A 17,581-nucleotide genomic window follows, 5' to 3' on the forward strand; every position below is an offset into this window, starting at 1 on the left:
AAAATTTAGTTAAACTACAATTGCGTTTCGTTCATGTTGTTTGGGTGTGTTTGCGACAGTGACAGAGACAGGACCCTTCCCAGAGAAATTATCCCAGAATCATAATAATCTCCCAAACAGGGCGGGGCTTCTTCAAAGTGCCATGCGGCTCTGGAGGGGGAAGTGCTTCTAGATTAGTTTTTTCATCATCCAGCCTTCCCATGGCACAGGAAAGCAGTCGCCCAACATCAAAGGCTCAAAGGCAGATCTAAAACAGAGCATGGAGTACTTCAGTAGAGATTGCCACTTCAAACCTTCTCAGAGCCAAGTCAAGTATCCTTTCTACTGAGAAATGCTGTGAGATAAAACTATGAATGTCGCCATGCTCAAGACAAGCAATATTCTCGCTGGGTTTTTATAGCCAAGTTGCAATTAAGATGTTTTACCTTATTTGTTTTCATCTTATTTTCAAGACTGCACAGTGTCTTGACGTTCAAATGGCATATTGTGCTATTTCATCAATGCTAATTCTCATCACAGCAGCTTAAATCAGAGTAATTTATTCAAGAGCATAGTGAGTAAGATATGCAAGCAACACACATACAGTATATAATAGGTTTCACACACACTCACACACACACACACACACACACATGTACGGATTGTGACCCTCAGTAAACTTAACATCTCCTTCAACATCAGGCAAACACGTGTTATGTTGTTGAGTGGCAGGGTAATGGCCGGTGTAGCTGTGATTAAACGAGTGAGAGAGAGAGATGAGAGCAGCAAGGCTCAAATGCCATCATCATCGTTATGAGACCCGTTGTGTATGAAATGGACTTGTGTGTGTGTGTGAGAATGTCAAATAGGTTTGACTATATGGACTGCTGTGAATAAATGTGTTTTCTGCATTGTTTTGAATTGCTTTATATGATAAGATTGACCTTTTTGCCACCTTCCTGTAGTTGCTGAGTAAAAAATTAAATAAGTAAAACTGAATCCTTTTTAATGTGGTAAAGCATACGACCATGGCTTTTATACTTCCGGCTGTAGGTCCAGGTTTGTTCTTAGCGGTAGAATCCACAACTGAAACATTTCTTGGGCTCTTTGGGGATTTTTCTGAGCCCCTGCACCAGTGTTGGGGGGCGACACCAGTTTGTAAACGCTGCCATACTGCGAAATACAGAGTGAGTTTTGTAGAGCTGATAGGCTTAATCAACTTTGTGTCAACACACTTGGCAATGGCTGGAATGTAACCGACATTTATTGTTATGAAAAAGTTATACACTGTAGCTTTAATTTCTTGTCCTCTTTGTTTCTGCGTCTTTAAAGATTCAGACCATCTTTCCCATCTGCCTTCATCTTAGCAGCGACAAATGTCTGCTCCCCCTTGTAATGAAAGGCTGTGTGTGTGTGTGTGTGTGTGTGTGTGTGTGTGTGTGTGTGTGTGTGTGCGTGTGTGTGTGTGTGTGTGTGTGTGTGTGTGTGTGTTTGTGTGGAGCATCAGAGAGAACACCTGTAGAAAAGCAAACAGCCTCAGCCAGGACAGCAGCGTTAATAAAGTGGAAAATTAACATCCATGCCAAAATCAAATGTGTTTGTTCCCTACAGCTGGCAGAAAGGGATTGAGGTGGCAGTGCTGCCTGCATTAAAGAGCCAACATTTAAAGTGTGTCTGTGTGTGTGTGTGTGATTGCACAGAAGCATTCAAATTGATACTGTATATAAAACACATATTACGCTCAAGACTCTAAGCAACCACATATCATAGATCATATTTCTAACCCCCCACTCCCCCTACATTTTAAACAGAAGCTAGCATGTCTCACACACACGCACGCACACACACACACACACATACACCCACACAAACACTCTCACTTTCCTACTGTTTGCTCTCGTTGGCAGCAGGGACAGTGTATTGCTCCTTGGGCTCTTTTATCAAATGATTCATGCCTGTTGGATGGCACTCTGAATGTTCTTTGATTGAGGCAATTAAGCTGAAGGCCCTTGAACCACTTTGACAAGTCCCAGCTCGTCCAACTTGAATGCAAATGTGACGGCATGAGAATGGCAGATGGGATTTTATAAATTATTTATCAAGGATAATTTTGACACATTTTTTGGTCTTATTTAATTCAGACTATACCTGCAAATGAAATGAAGGTTATATTAATTAATACAACAATGAGTAATAGAGATTGCTTTTTTGCTTTGGGGCATAGTCATAAAATAGTCGCACATGATCACAAGGAAAAACTGTTGGGTGTGTTGTGGGAACACCACTCAAGGTAGACACAGCAGGATTTTGGCCCATGCACAAGACGATGTATGGTTCTTCTGAAAACAACATAAGTGAATATGCAAAGGAGGAAGTTTTTTTAGTTTTTTTATATTATTTTTTTGCATTTTCAAGCTTTATTAGATAGTACAGAGTGGAAATGGGTAGACAGAGAGAGAGGGGAGATGACCTGCAGTAAAGGTCCACGGGTCGGATCTGAACCCGCGACCACTGCAACGAAGGCCGGAGCCGCTATATTACGCGCTCTATCCACTACGCCACTGGAACGCCCCGGAATAGTTAACTTACATTTTTTTTTTGTGGACTCCAAAAAGTCACCGTCATCTATAAACTCTTACATACATTTCCATCCGACAGTGGCCAGTGGTTTTCCAAATATAATTAAAATGGTATAGTATGTATCCTTAATCTGTTTCGTTTAGTGTTACTGTCATGCAGTGAAAACGAAGAGTGAAGCTGGATAACTGACATTCAAACGATCAAATGTGAATGGTTTGTGCAAGTTTATCAGTATTCAAATAACGGAGCCAAATTTACTTGATGAAGACGTAATCTCAAATTGCGAAATGTCTTTGTGTCACCGAGGCGTGTGAGGAGTGCCTGGGAAAATATGAAAATGAATCCTGTTCTCTCCTTAATTGACCTCCCAAGAGATGTTAATACAACTTTAAAGTAGGGGATTAGAATTATAGTTACTTACACAGTAAACCAACCCTGTTTATGATTGTATGACTTTATTTAGTATATTTGAAGACACAATATTTGTCGGTTCAGACAAAATATTTTTTCTTTTCAATGCTGAGAGATATGAGCTGATAAGAAATGTCTGCCAAACATTGCAAGATGGTGCTAACTAAAGAGTGTTGAAAAGTGTTAATTACCAATAAGTTTGCCCTTCTTATGTTGAAAGCTGCTGAACTTGATCAAACCAAATCTTACATACAGGAGCCTTTGACGTCACAAGTTCCTGAATCTTATCTCACTGCTTCCTTACAAAAAGGTCTGTTCTAAAAGATACGGGTACAATAAAGGTCGGGGAAAAGAACATAGCCTAACATCAACATATCAATCTTTCTCACAGTATATGAGACAGATATTCTTTTTCAGTATATGACATTTTGTAAGTGTTTTCCAAGGTAAATGCATGTGCTGTTTTTAAAAACAAATCAGCTTTTCTGCTTGAGCACTGGAAACACAGCTGAGAAGAAATGATGGTTTACTCAGGTCAGTCGTAAGTGGAGGGGTTGGACGAAGACGGGTTTGCAGTCAGCGTAATTGTCATTTTGGTTTATGTAATTATTGTTGTCTGCAAACACAGTTGCGCGAGTCTTTGAAAGGCTGATCTGTGTGGAGAGAAGAAGGGTAGACATTACCTGAGCCTGCAGCCTCCCTCGAACTCACACTGAAGACAGCAAAAAAAGAGCATATTCTCCTCTTAAAAAAAACGTTTCAAAGTCTTAAGGGAGAATTTGACTAAGCAAAACATTTTTATAAAACACAAGCAATGTTGTAATCCATCAACAGCTTTCCAACTTTACCTGCAAGTCTATTCTCAACATTGTATTTCCTTTATATTTGTATTTTCTCAACATTTTCCACAATAAAAAGCATAATGAAATTATTACCTTCCTCCTAATTTGTTATCTATCTTGTGGCCGTCATACCATTCTGTTAAATCCACAACCAAAATCGTCTATCTCCCATTGAAGGCATGTTCCCTTGATATTTCTCTCTTGAAGTAGTGACGTGACTTGGCTTTGACTGTTAAGAATAAAAATCTGTTGAAAAGACTAAATGTAGAGGTAAGCTTAAAAAAATATGGTTCCCGAACACAAGGGGTGCAAAGGCCAAGTACAGACGTGTAGTGAGAGGAATGGTTGAATAAAGAAGGTTCAGGACCTCTTGCAAAAAAGCCAACAAAAAAAGCATTCACTTGGTTGAAAATATTAATAGCTTTAAGCTCATTCATTTGACAACGTGCGGTTTTCATCACTTTAATAATAAAAAACGACTGGTAGGCCTAGTCTATATAGGAATGTTTAATGGTGAACAGGCCTCAGAATGCATTGAATTGTCGTCACAAAACATTGGCATTTGCTTTCAAATGTTGCTGAAGTAGAGCAGATGTCCCAGATGGCCTGAGCTTCGAATAAAGACCAGTTTCAAATCCAGTTTCAACCCTCTGCATTCACCTGGATTCTTGTTGAACAACAGGATAATGTATTCAACATTCCTTTCCTTAAAGTTTCCTCCTCAACTCACGGCGACGCATATTTTAGGAATTTATATTCTAATGTAAATCAGACCTATTTTTCAGTTTGTATTCCAGAGCCATAATAACTCCATTCCATCAACAAGTGTGAGGCACCGGTGCAGGATTGTTCACATTGTAAGATCTCTGGCCTTTCATGCTTGGTGGAGTTACTTAGTAGCTTGAAGCAGTGAAGGAGGAGGGTGTGTGTGTGTGTGTGTGTGTGTGTGTGTGTGTGTGTGTGTGTGTGTGTGTGTGTGTGTGTGAGGAGGGTTAGGCAATTAGTGTGTGAAATAGATATCCTCTTTCGCAGCCCAGTCAGCCCAGCTCTGCCCCGAGTACAAAGTGTTAGTCTGTCAGCAGTGCCATGACAAGAGGAGAGTGCTCGCTGTTGTTTATGTGCTTGCATGGCGACCATCTTGGAAATCACATGCCGCTGTCGTGACTGGAAGGGGCCACTGTGCTCACTGTGTCATCTCTCTCTCTGGTGACTCAGAGCTCTGAGGAATTCTGTTTAGAGTCAATTCTTTGTCTTTGGAACGTTCAGGTTTTTTTTTTACTTTCCTTGTGGTTTCTGCTTAAGCACCTTACACACACTAGTAGACATTAAAACAATTCTGGAAAACTCAAGGCAACAAGGAAGATCTTTCAGTTTTGAGGCCAACTTAAGCTTGTAAGTGGTTAGGGAAAATGCAATACATTTGAGCCAACTTATATTATCATATTTAATGAAAATGTATCTTTCATATGTATTAAAACTTACACATTTTGTAAACTAATTCTAAGTCATACAGATACAAAATTAAACAAAGTTGGTCAAAATGTTTTTTCAAATATTACACAGTGTTAAAACTGTCACAAAAACTTTCTGAACAAAAAAATTATAAATTGGCACAACTTTTCCTTTTTGGAATTATTGGAATGTAGAACTCAAAAATGGAAGTTACATTACATATGAATATAATATCTCGACAAAGATAATATGTCAAAATATTTGAAGTTTTAGTTGGATTTCCTTGAACATTTGAGTTTTACCATTTATTTTTTATTTTTACCTGTTGGTTTACCGTATTAACAACTTTGAAGGTAATAATGACAACACCAATGCTTTGCACAAACTGACTCCACATCCAAGTGAATACATTACTCGTTGTGATACTGAAAATATTAGTGTTTATTAATAATGCTGAAATGTACATTTGACTTTATCATAGCGTTTGTTTCTAAGCATGGTTTAGACAGATAAAGCCCAGATATGACTGTTATTTTAGCTTTGAATATGAATTTAGCAGATCCGTGGCAGTCTGAGATTATCGCTTTAGAAACAACCTAATAAAATCTCATATGCATTTTACAATTAAATGATAAATAAATGTTATTCTCTCAGTAGTTTTATCAAATTTCCTTTACAAATTGTGCCTGTATCATAAAAACAATCAGGTCCAGTGGTTACAACTAATATATTTACAGTGTAGTCAAGAGGAATGTAATTTTTTTAACAAATCTTAAAGTCTAGAATCCAAAACAGTTAGCTATTTGTTTTAATATAAAACATCGTTAATGGACAGTGTACAAATAAGTGCAGCTTCATAAATATCTTGAAAACAGGAGGCGTACATTCACAAATTATTAAGTAACATTAACGTAACTAAGCCCGATATGGTAGTGCTAAAAATATAGTCTTTGCTTCTTTGGGGGACAAAAATTTATATTAAAAGAGTTGGGAAACAACCCCTGATAAACAGTGATTGACTGGTTCAAACATGACTCCAGTTGTGTTCCTTGCATGGTATATGAATACATTTGAGTTACAGACCTTAATATCTCAAAAACCAAGAAGGTTTCCAATAACACTATCTGCTGTCTTTGATGTTAATGTATATCCAGAAACCTCAAATAGTCTCCTGCCAACCTGGATTGAAATATAATGTCCAATTTCTAAAGACAGTTTTCCAAAGTTTTGAATAATTTTCCAATCCCAAAGTGTTGTAGCACTTCGCTTTTCGGACAAAAGAAAAATATAAATAGACTGAACCTTAGATTTGAGAAGCTGAAACCAAAGAATGTTTAGCATTTGTGCTTAAAAAAATAAATGTTGTCTCTAAACATATTGTTTCAGCTCCAGTTAGAAGACCTTCATTGTTCATAAAAGATACTTATGGATACATCTTACAGATTTTTTTTTCCTTAGCTATGTAATGATAAAGCATGAGGGGCACCAACCCGGGCCAGTTGAATAATAAATTGCAGGGTCAACCGGGTTGTTCAAACGTCTGTGTCCAGTGGGGGAGGGAAGTCGAGACACGGTGACAGCGAGTCCTGACTGTGTGTGGAGCTAATCCCAGTGTCTGAGTCTGTGTCGGTAATGTCTATAGGCGACAGGCTGTGTTTGAGTTTCACTGTCTGTTGTGTGACGCTGCACTGAGTCTCACATTTCAATGGGACCGGCCCGGACTGCCCCTCCACCCCCTCCCCTGCTCCACCGCCGTCCCCAATTTGCAGTGAGCTCAGGTGGGCCGTCAGCTGCCAGCACTCCTGATCCTTTGAGACCAACGCTACGTCATAACGCTTTAGCTGCTTGTCCATCTCAGATGCTTGGTTGTGAAGGGACACACCGGTGAATAGGCTGTGCTTCAGTTCATCTTGCAACCTCTCAAGTTCAGCGTTGTAGAACATTTCGTCGGTCTCCGAAGGCAACCAGGAAGCAGCCGCCATTGCTCCTTCTTGCTCAATGTCTTGAGAGAAGTTTGCCCTCCTTAGTTCAGCATCAATATTGAGGGAAAGCTGTAGTATGAGTTCCTGATGCCTATGGACTTGCACTTCAAGCTGTTGAACTCCATTACTCGTGTACAAATAGTCATCCAGGAGCTGTTCGTTGTCGAGAACCTCCGAACTCTCACCACAAGCTTCTTCCGACTGGCTTTCTTTCAGGTCTTGAAGATCCAACCGTTCTAAATCCAAATCCAGGTCTCTGATGCGTTCTATCTGCTCCCGGATGGTGTGGTCCTGGTTTAGAATGAGCTGCACCATGCGGTCGATCTCGTCAGAGCCCGGGGAACTCTTGCTCTCTTTGTGAATCTTCTCAAGCTTCCGAAAAGCCTTCTTGACCATTCGTTTTTGCCTCTCCGGCGGAAGAGGCTGTCCGTATTGATTGCGACCGTGCTCCCATCGCTTCGGCTTGGCCCCCTTGGAGGTTACGCCCTTCTTGACGGGCTGTGGTACAAAATCGCTGGTTTTGACTAGAACAAACTGGATAGAGGGTCTCTGGTCACCCCAGGCGTACCACAGTCGGAGGATCCTGGTCAAAGGAGGCAAGGCTCTCTCGAATCCCTTCCATCGCTCAACGAGACAGAAGTCCTTGGGGTCGCCGTCTAGAAGCCGCTTGCTTTCTGGGATTGTCTTGTGGTCGTCCAGTAATGCCTGAATCATATCGACGCATGTTGTGTGTTTTGTAACTCCACAGACGACTTTCTCCTCGTTGCAGACAGACACTTGAATCTCCTTCCCCACCACGGGCTCGGCATCTTTGGTTCTAGGAAAAAAGACAGAGAAAAAACAAGTTTATACAGTTGGACATTTTATCGACGGAACATTAAGATTCCCCTGACAGTATGAAAGCCAATGCACTTATCCTGTTCATCCAGTATTTTTCCCCGGAAAGTCACATCTGCAGTTAAAGACACACACACACACGCACACACACACACTCTCTCTCTCTCTCTCTCTCTCTCTCTCTCTCTCTCTCTCTCTCTCTCTCTCTCTCATGCTACTGAAGTCATTCCACTATTCTAGGAAGGAAGTATATTTCCTTAAATAGATTTTACTTTGATGGCTTTCCATTAAGTCAGTGAGCACGAAACTGCCTTCCCTCATTTGGTGCTCCCTGGCTTGATTCTATTAGACTGTTACTCATCGTCTTAGTCATCAGAGACGATCATCTAATGGTTTGATTCATTTGCTACTTAACCCCGAGGGCCTTATTACCTTTATCGTCTCGACCGTGAAACTAAAAAAATCGACCCCTGATGGGTTGACAATATCATTTTTTTACATGCTAAATGGAATATCATGGTAATATCCAACTTAAGGCTTAATATCCAGTAATTTTAATGACAAAGGTACTGGCAATGCAGACATCCAAAACATGAAGAAGACATCCAACAGGGAGATAACGTTACCAGGCATTTAAATTTAATTTAAAAAATATGAATGATGAATAATGTTATCATTTCTATGAAAGGTAAAATGTTAGCAATATTCTTAGATTGATGCAATTGATTAAGTTAAGTCTGAACAGTCTGTACTGAAGCTGACTGCCAGGTGTCTGTCTTTGATATTTAAAGTTAAAGCCTCCTATTTAACTATCTATTATTACGGGAGTATTATGTTGCTTTTTGCTCTCAAAGAAACCAGAGAAAGATTATCCATATAATAGACCTATCCCCAGGAGACAAAAACAGGCACTCCTTTAACACTGAACTGCAGTCTGATTTTGGGGGTTGAGGCATTTGTTGGTTAGTGGATTTGGAACTAAACAGGCAATACTTCACTAAACTGTTAACACTAACCAGGATTAGAAACACCTTGTTCAGATGTATTATGGTTAAGTTACATCTGCTGTCCACAACAGTTATTGGAGATAGCAGGGATTTTCGCAGGGCGTTATCTGACATAAGTGGACGGAAACCACAAGGCCAAGACGCTGTTTAACCAAAACATTTCTAAAAGGATTAGGTTTATATTTCAGCTCAAAATGACAGAGAGCTGCTTTCAAGGATTAGTGCACAATGGCCTTATCTACAGTAGATTTAAACAAACGTTGTGAGTAAAATCGAATACAATAAAAATGTTAGATGTTCATAGCATTTAGTAGGCAGTAATGGTTTGAGATCAGAACCTAGTATCTTGTAGCTGCTGTGTTGTCTTCTGTGGAGATAACCTCGGTTGACTGCCACCCACATTAACCACTGAATGTCAGGAGGGTGTGTTGGCAAAAACACACATCCTCTGAAGATGATACAGATACTACCTGCCCGCAGGCCCAACTCAAGCAAGTGAGAAGTATTAAGAATCGTTCAAACAGCATAACTTAAATGCAGCACTATCTCGCAGTTTGTTGATTTTACAGTCTGATAAATCTCTGTGTTTTGTTTTCCAACACGGCATGAAAACACACAACTGGAGCATTGTGGAAACTAGTGATGAATAAGGTCTCAGGAATGTGTTAGAATGCAACAATGCAAGAGGCTGGTTAATGGTTATGGAGACCCTTTGAGAGACAAGCAGAGCAAAGCAAATACCTGAGCTAGTATGCACAGGCCAAACAAATGCAGCACGCCTCTGGCAATCAAAAACAATGATCATGACGACTTTGACCTCAGAGTTTCCAGACTACCACCTACTCAGTAAACCCCTGCAAATCCAAGAAAACAGTGCGTGGACACAGGTAAAGCCACACCTGTGCAATATAATGACATCAGATAGACAGCTCTGCAACACAAAGTTTGTACAACTGAAAAATATTCAATATTTCTTGAGAGGGTGTATGAAATTGTGCTATGAACATTTTTGATCTCATGGTTTTCGGTACTTTGGAAGGCCCCGTTGTACTACACAGCAATACATGGGCTAAAATATGTAAAAAAATAATAAAAAAAGCAGTGAAAAGAGAGAGATTTTATAGCAAAACATCACCAGTACTATATGTAAAGATATATCCTTCAATCAATAACACGGGCCTATCATGGGACAAACATGTGTCTATGATCACAGCTGAACACACAGGTGAATAAATATGCTCTTTAGACAATTGTGTATTTGAGGGAGGGTGACCCAAGCCCTCAGCTGTGCAGGAAGAGGGTACAGCAGGGCAGGGAAACACCTGTATTTGTCCTAGGCCACAATCACCAATGCTCACACAACATCCTGCCACCGTAGTTCAATGGACAGAGGGAGGAAGGGGAACATTGGATTCCACACAGGTCACTACGGTCTGTTTTTAAAACTCCACGCTTATGTGAAGAAAGTGTTGAAACATCTATGACTGTGGCAGCTGCATGTGCCTACTCCCTAAAGGACATTTTTGTGGTACTTTAGCTCAAGAAGGCTTCATAATAAGGCTTCTGTCTGTCTTAATTTTTGATCTTTTCAACTGGCTACTATAAAGGGTCCTACATACTTGCAGCATGACATCTACGGACTTAGACAAAAGCGGTTCTATGTACACACAGTTACATTCATACTCCAAAACAAGTCATTTGGTTAACACATGCGCATTTTGCCAAGCAACACAGCTGTGTACCGTGGCAAGGGACTGAGTCTGACCCCGGAATTCCACTGGCTGCGCGTGCGTTGTCCAACGGTGTTGCTCCGTGCGCCCAAGTCTGTCAACACCCACCAGCTCCGTTTTCAAAACAGGTACGGCCAAGTCGCGAGACCGAGGAGGTCCCGCGGTACTAAAAGTGACGGGCGACCGCTCTTGATAATATGATTCTTCTATATGGTATTTACACAACAACGAATGCACGGAAGGTTATTGTTCCCATCCAAACGAGTTCAAGAACAGTAGAGATGCTTGTATGTGTCTTTGTTTTGAGATAGTTACCTGCAGTGAGCAGTGATTGTCTTAATTAGAAAATTAACCAAAGGTTTTATTGTTTTGTCGGCGTCTGTGCTCCTGTCTATCTCGATGTGTTCTGCACTAAATTGATACGGTGAGCTCCAGCATCCAGCAAAAATAGAAGCAGTGCGTATTTCACCGGACAGCTGGAGCAGCAGCGGAGCAGAGAGACGGTGCAGCGGAGCTAGTGGACGCTCACGCACTGACTAAAGTAAAAACCTGACAGCTCTGCTGCCGTGCTGGAGCGGAGAAGGACCGGACAGGCTGCCGGTGGAATTAGGCCTTAAGAAGAGGTCTACAGTGTCAGCATGATGGAAGTTAATACCAGACTGTGCCAACACACAACTGTGAAACCCTTCATCAGGATTTACTAGCAGAAAGAGCAAGAAGCAGAAAATGGATCTCTGCTTGTATTTACCTACTATATTGCTTTGTACAGTTCTCTTATTCTTGATATCCTTCTCAGCAACACCTCCAACTGGACAGGAGGGAGGAGAAACAGATTGTGAACTTAAGCATTGTGCAATCTGCAGGCTTTCCACACGCGGTTGCACATTTTAGGCTGCAATTTTTTTAAGATTGGAGTTTTTTGGATAATCTAAGTTGTACCTATAGGAGGAGATACAGCTGACTTTAATAGGCTGGGATGGACATCAATCATGAAAACACCAATCTACTGCATACTCTTCTCTGGGCCTCAGCACCTTTTCTCAATGAAACAGAGATTCAACAACCGCAAAGACGAATGAAATGTTAAACTTCGAGATTAGATTTTTAAAAAGAGATACTGGAAAAAATGTTGCTGTGTAGATTGGAAGTCATATTCCTTAGAGAGTTAAGAGTACAATAAATGTGTCACTGTCACCTTACAAAACAGTTTGGTGGATGTCGGGGGAGCTGGTATTTTCTGAGGACAAACTGGTTGGTGTGTTACTATCTGGGACAATCAAAACCCGTAACCACCTCCAGTCAACTCCCTGCCAAGACAAACACACATACTGCGTGCTCCATTGGGCTGATTACATCACAGCTAATATTATAATAAGGGCTGTCACTTTAGGTGCCATTTGATATTCATAGCTTTGGATTAAGCTGTGGATCGAGACTGGACATATAAGGGTGCCCTCATAGGACACAGCTTTGGTGATTAATGACAGAGCTGACACTGATACGGTGATGAACTCAAACCTCAAACTGATTGGTAACGTGCCAATAGCTGTAGGAAGGGTGCTACTTAAAGGTGGAATCAGCGATTCTGGAGAATGCTTGTTGTCAAAATCACTTTTTGTCAAAATCAGGGAATATCTCCACACAATCCGTTACCTGAAAAAAAAATACAGTGTTAATACACAGCCTAGGCTCTGTAAACGGGCATGTTGTTAGCCATGGTGGGTCCCCTTTGTTAACATGGCTTTTGTTTACATACCAGCTTACAGAGCCTAGGCTGTGTATAAACACCAGCTTTGTTTTCAGTGCAGACACAGCACAGACAGGTACAGGATCGTGAGGATATATTCACTGATTTTGACAAAAATAGATTTTTTAAAAACAAACATTCTCTAAAATTGCTGACTACACCTTTAATAGAAGGTATTTGAGTACAAACGTCTTGTGATAGTGTAGATAGATGCTGTGAAGCAAATAACATATAACGGTTGATCCCCTCGACATTTCACACTTGAGCGAACCCAGGAAACCCGAGCAGACCCGCTTGACCTCGGCTTGAACTGAAACGCGGATATACCCAGCCAGACAACATCAGACGTGTGGGAGGAAAACCGCATTTGAATTATATGAATTTACAAAACAGTTTTTCTGCGTGGGGGGGGGGGGGGGGGGGGCAATTACGTTACAGCTCCACCTCATTGGCAAGGCTCTTTCCCATTGTAATTCTCCTAATGACAACTTTGAAGACAATAACAATTCCTTATGTGTCATCAATTTGGCGAGCTACAAGTTAGCACAGAGGACTGCAATGCTGGTGGTTTGAAACAAGTCATAACACATGACTTATAGCAGTCTAGTGTCACAGCCTATTTTCTAAGATCAATAGCGATAGGTGATGCAGATATTTCCCAGTCACCATCCTATAGCCATGCTGTCAAGTTTAAATTGTCTTGCTATAGAATGAAACGTTTGATTAAGTTTTGATAAGTCTGAAGGTGATTGTATTATGGGTTTGCTCATGAAATTGAAACCGTTCCAACATCAACGGACTAAAATTTGACTAAAACCTGATCTGAGATTGTAAATCATTCCTGTTTTTTATCTCTCATAAAGGGTTGGCCATAAAAACCATAAAAATCCATATAAACATATTTTTTTATTTTACTCTAGGGCTAGCCATGCATATAATTTTAATTTCGACTAATTACTGCCCACATTGTAAAATATCCATCTGAGATTTCTGCTGTTACTTCAATAAGTTAAATTGAATTGGCAATTTGTTTGCGGTTCTCACAGCGATTAAAAAAAAATGTAATGAATTTAAGCACGATTAAGCCACAGCCTTACTGGTGGCTCTGTGGGGATGTAATTAGACACAGCGGCACTTTGTATTGAACGTGCTAACTGCTCACAATGACAATGTTGATATGCTGATGTTTAGCAGATACAAGTTAGCACGCTCACATTTGCTAATGAGCTATAAACACAATGTATGGCTGAAGCTTATGAGTTTCATTAATATTGCATTTTGACTGTGTGATAGATTCTTTGAAAGTTAATGTTATTAAAAGTCAATTGACAGATTGTCCCTATGAAAGAACCATCTTGTTTCCAAGGGGGTCCAAATCTGTTGAAGACGTGCATCTTAAAAACATGGAAGTTAATCTCACGCTGGCACAAATTAAAGTTAATTAATGGAATCCATCCAATTGTTTTTACAATATTTTAGTCTGGATCAAAGTGGTGGACTGGCCCACTGCCATTGCCATCAAAACTATTTAGACTATTTATTTAAAGATTCAAATCAGTTCAAGTAAATAGTGAGTGCCTGTTGCTGTATATACAGTAACACATCACAGAAGGCCATCACCCCATTCCACTGAAGTTAAAAATCACTTTTTTCTCACAACAAGATATATATATATTGGACGTGGTAATATAGTGTTTTCAGTGAGTGTTTGTGACAGTAATAGTCGAACAGATAATGGTGGACAGGAGACGCTTCCTCTCACTCTTATCTTAAAGAGGATGAGGGATCGGAGAGGAAATAACATCACTTTTCTATCTGGATATGTTGATCTCTGGGAGACTCCCACACAGATAGGCATCTAGAGCAGAGACACAACACACCCCTTCCCTTCCTCTGTGTAACCCCCCTCACACACACACACTCACTCACTCACTCACTCACTCACTCACTCACTCACTCACTCACTCACTCACTCACTCACTCACTCACTCACTCACTCACTCACTCACTCACTCACTCACTCACTCACTCACTCACTCACTCACTCACTCTCTGCAGGCCTGTGAATCACTAAATATGCTTTTGCTCAGTGAAAATAAACAACATATTATCTTCCAAATCTTTGACCATAGACAACAGCCATGTTGAATTTTACCTCATTTGCATAAACTATTATTCAGTCACATGAGATCTACTTTATTGATTGTTAACCTATCATCACCAAGTTTAGTACACAACCCAAGGGGACCGACATACACACGCGTATACCATTCTAGTGAGATCACTCAAATGACATTGACCAAAACATCTTCACAAGGGCGGGGTTTAGCTGCTACATTTCCTGAGCCTGTTTGACCAACTTTCCAATCATCACTAAACGTAGTACCCTAACCTTGCTCTTTCGTTCTTTGTTTATATTTCTTATTGTTTGAAACAAAAATATTTGTACTTATTGCACCATTTGTCGGAGAATTTTTTTATTTTTTATTCTTCTATGTCCGGCACATATTTCCGATATTAACTTTAAAGTTGTCTTTAAGTTTAAACTTTTGACTTTGACAATCGACTGTTACTATCACCACATCTCAGTTCTATTCAGAAAGTTGGTGAAAGTTTGACTGTGTCATCTGACTGCTAAAGAATGACCAGATACATTTGACGATGAATCTCAGACATCCAGCCCTGTGTCTCAATGCAAGTAAAAGCCAGTCTCTGAAATCAAGCGTTTGACATATCTACAGATCTAAACACTTGAGGTAATTATAGGTGCAGCGCTGGTAATTACCACACTACATGAAAAAGTAAGACAGCCACTGCAGACAGCCTCAGTCAGACTGTTTGAAGTGATCAAAGACAATTCATCTCAGCCCCCTGTGTGTGTGTGTGTGTGTGTGTGTGTGTGTGTGTGTGTGTTCCACTGTTCCATTCCACTGCTGGTGCCTCTCTGTCAAAAAGTTTGAACTGTAATTCATAGATAAAAAGCCTGTTTGATAATCTGAACTCAATCAAAAACCCTTTCTGCTGAGTTTGGTGGTAAATGCCTTAATTCGTAATAAGTACAGCAAATGGAAAGAGTTATTTACCCCTCAATTAAAACCTTCCTGATCCTGGTCTTAGCTAAATGAACCCCGTCCGCATGCTGCAAGGGATTGGATTTCTGACCTACATACTCCAAATGAGAAACTTTTTTTTTTTTCAAACCAATCCTACAAAACAAGTCTGCAGTCAACAACCCAAATAGAATTTCTGCGCCAATAATGACGGGGCAACTTGTGACTCAGTAAATGTAATTCCAATGCTAAGGCTGGGTCTCAGCTGCAGTGAAGAAGGCACATCAAAAGGCCAAGGTCACCACTCGAAGAAATTGCTGAAGCCAATTAATAACAAGTGTTGATGGCAGGTCTGTTGATCTCTCTCAATTTTAACTAAGAATTGTTCTGGTGTCCAAGATGAAACAGGTATTAAAGGATTAAGGTAATTTCATATCAAAACATAGTGAAAGCTCGAATAAGTTAATGTAAAGTACAGGTAACTTTGACAGAACCACTATTGAATGGCACTTTTCATTTAGTTTAATCTAATTTACTTATTTGTTTATTTTCAAATGTTGCATCTCCCTCCTTCTAGTTGCACAAACATGCAGAGCCACCTTAAATATTTACAGATATAGGCCTACCTCTTCATATCTATAATAACGCCACATATTGTCCTTATATTGTCAAAACACAAGCTTTAGGATTTAGGAACACAAGCTTTTAATTTCCTAATAATGGTTGGTGCTTGTTTAGAACAATAATGGGTTGTGGAATAAAGTTATTAATTAGTAAACAAAAACTACTGAAATATTTTCACCTAATATTCCTAAGCAGTTTATTTTGTGTCCCTTTGGTTCTTAATGGTATCAAACGGTGCATTTGTTTTACTCTTAAATGTATTTTTTTTGTCACACGTTGGCACCATGCTACTACTATATACTTAAGTAGGCTATTTTTTAAATTATTTTGTTGAACAAGTATGTTAAAACAAAACATGCATTCATATTTTTAGCGTTCTCTCTCGCTAGTGGGATCTCATAAATGCGATGCGCTCGAAGCTACTGCGTTGTGCGTAATTCTCCCTCCACAACAGTTCGCCACTGAGTGCCAGTCCCAATACGCGACCTCATTAAACAAACCACACACACACACACGTACTCAACAGGTTTCCCGTGAGGGAACATCACTCACTCTCATCAAATTACCTGTTTTTCAGTCGAGCTTTGAGGAAGTTTTTTCCAAACGGAGCCATGTCTCAGGGAGCACAAAACCAGAGCAGCGGTCCGAAATACGTTACAGTTCCAGCATGACAGGACGTCCGACACTTTGTGGAGAGTTTGAGGAAAGTTTAGGGGGGTGTCCCGACTGCTACTCTGTCTGTCCGCCCCATCCGAAGCGCAAAAGGGAGGGAGGGAGGGAGGTGTCACCCAGACTCCCAGACTACACGCTGAGATTTATTGGTGAAACTCTGCCCCCTTCCACCTGCAGGGACAACCCGAGAAACTACCGCAAAGAAAACTTTAAAGGGAAAAGTACATCCTTGTGGTAAATACAGTCAAAGTGTTCATTGAAATAATAATAAATAATTCTACCTGTCCATAGTACTGTGTGTGCTGAAAAATAATTCCAGTGTTATTAGACAGCCTATACTCTCTCTCTCCATAGCAATATGCCCGTTTACAGCGCCTAGGTTGTGTATTAACACTGCATGTTTTTTTATTCCAGTGCGCACACAGTATGGACAGGTAGCAGATTGTGAGGAGATATTCACTGATTTTGACAAAAAGGTATTATGTCAACAAGCAGCTCCAGAATCGCTGACTCCACCTTTAAAAGGCCACATACACAAATATAGTAACAACAACACCCACATTTCTGCACATTTGTTTATTATGTCACTCTAGAAATCCTAAGTGCAACGAGGAGGCACACGTAAGTAAAGCAATTTAAAAAATATGATTACTGTCTCAGTGAGCTGC

At 40.3% G+C, this 17,581-nt stretch overlaps 1 protein-coding gene across 1 annotated transcript; it reads right to left on the reverse strand.

Moving 5' to 3' along the window:
- Nucleotides 1-5,715: 5,715 nt before the first annotated feature.
- Nucleotides 5,716-16,943, reverse strand: rassf9 (Ras association domain family member 9). The gene is made up of 2 exons (XM_080027391.1): nucleotides 16,808-16,943; nucleotides 5,716-8,063 (listed from the first exon to the last, which is right to left on the reverse strand). The coding sequence occupies exons 1-2, from the start codon at nucleotides 16,852-16,854 to the stop codon at nucleotides 6,797-6,799; spliced, it is 1,314 nt and encodes a 437-aa protein (XP_079883517.1). The 5' UTR covers nucleotides 16,855-16,943; the 3' UTR covers nucleotides 5,716-6,796.
- Nucleotides 16,944-17,581: the final 638 nt, after the last annotated feature.

This window comes from Ammodytes marinus, assembly GCF_949987685.1.
Source record: "Ammodytes marinus genome assembly, chromosome: 5".
Taxonomy (NCBI): domain Eukaryota; kingdom Metazoa; phylum Chordata; class Actinopteri; order Uranoscopiformes; family Ammodytidae; genus Ammodytes; species Ammodytes marinus.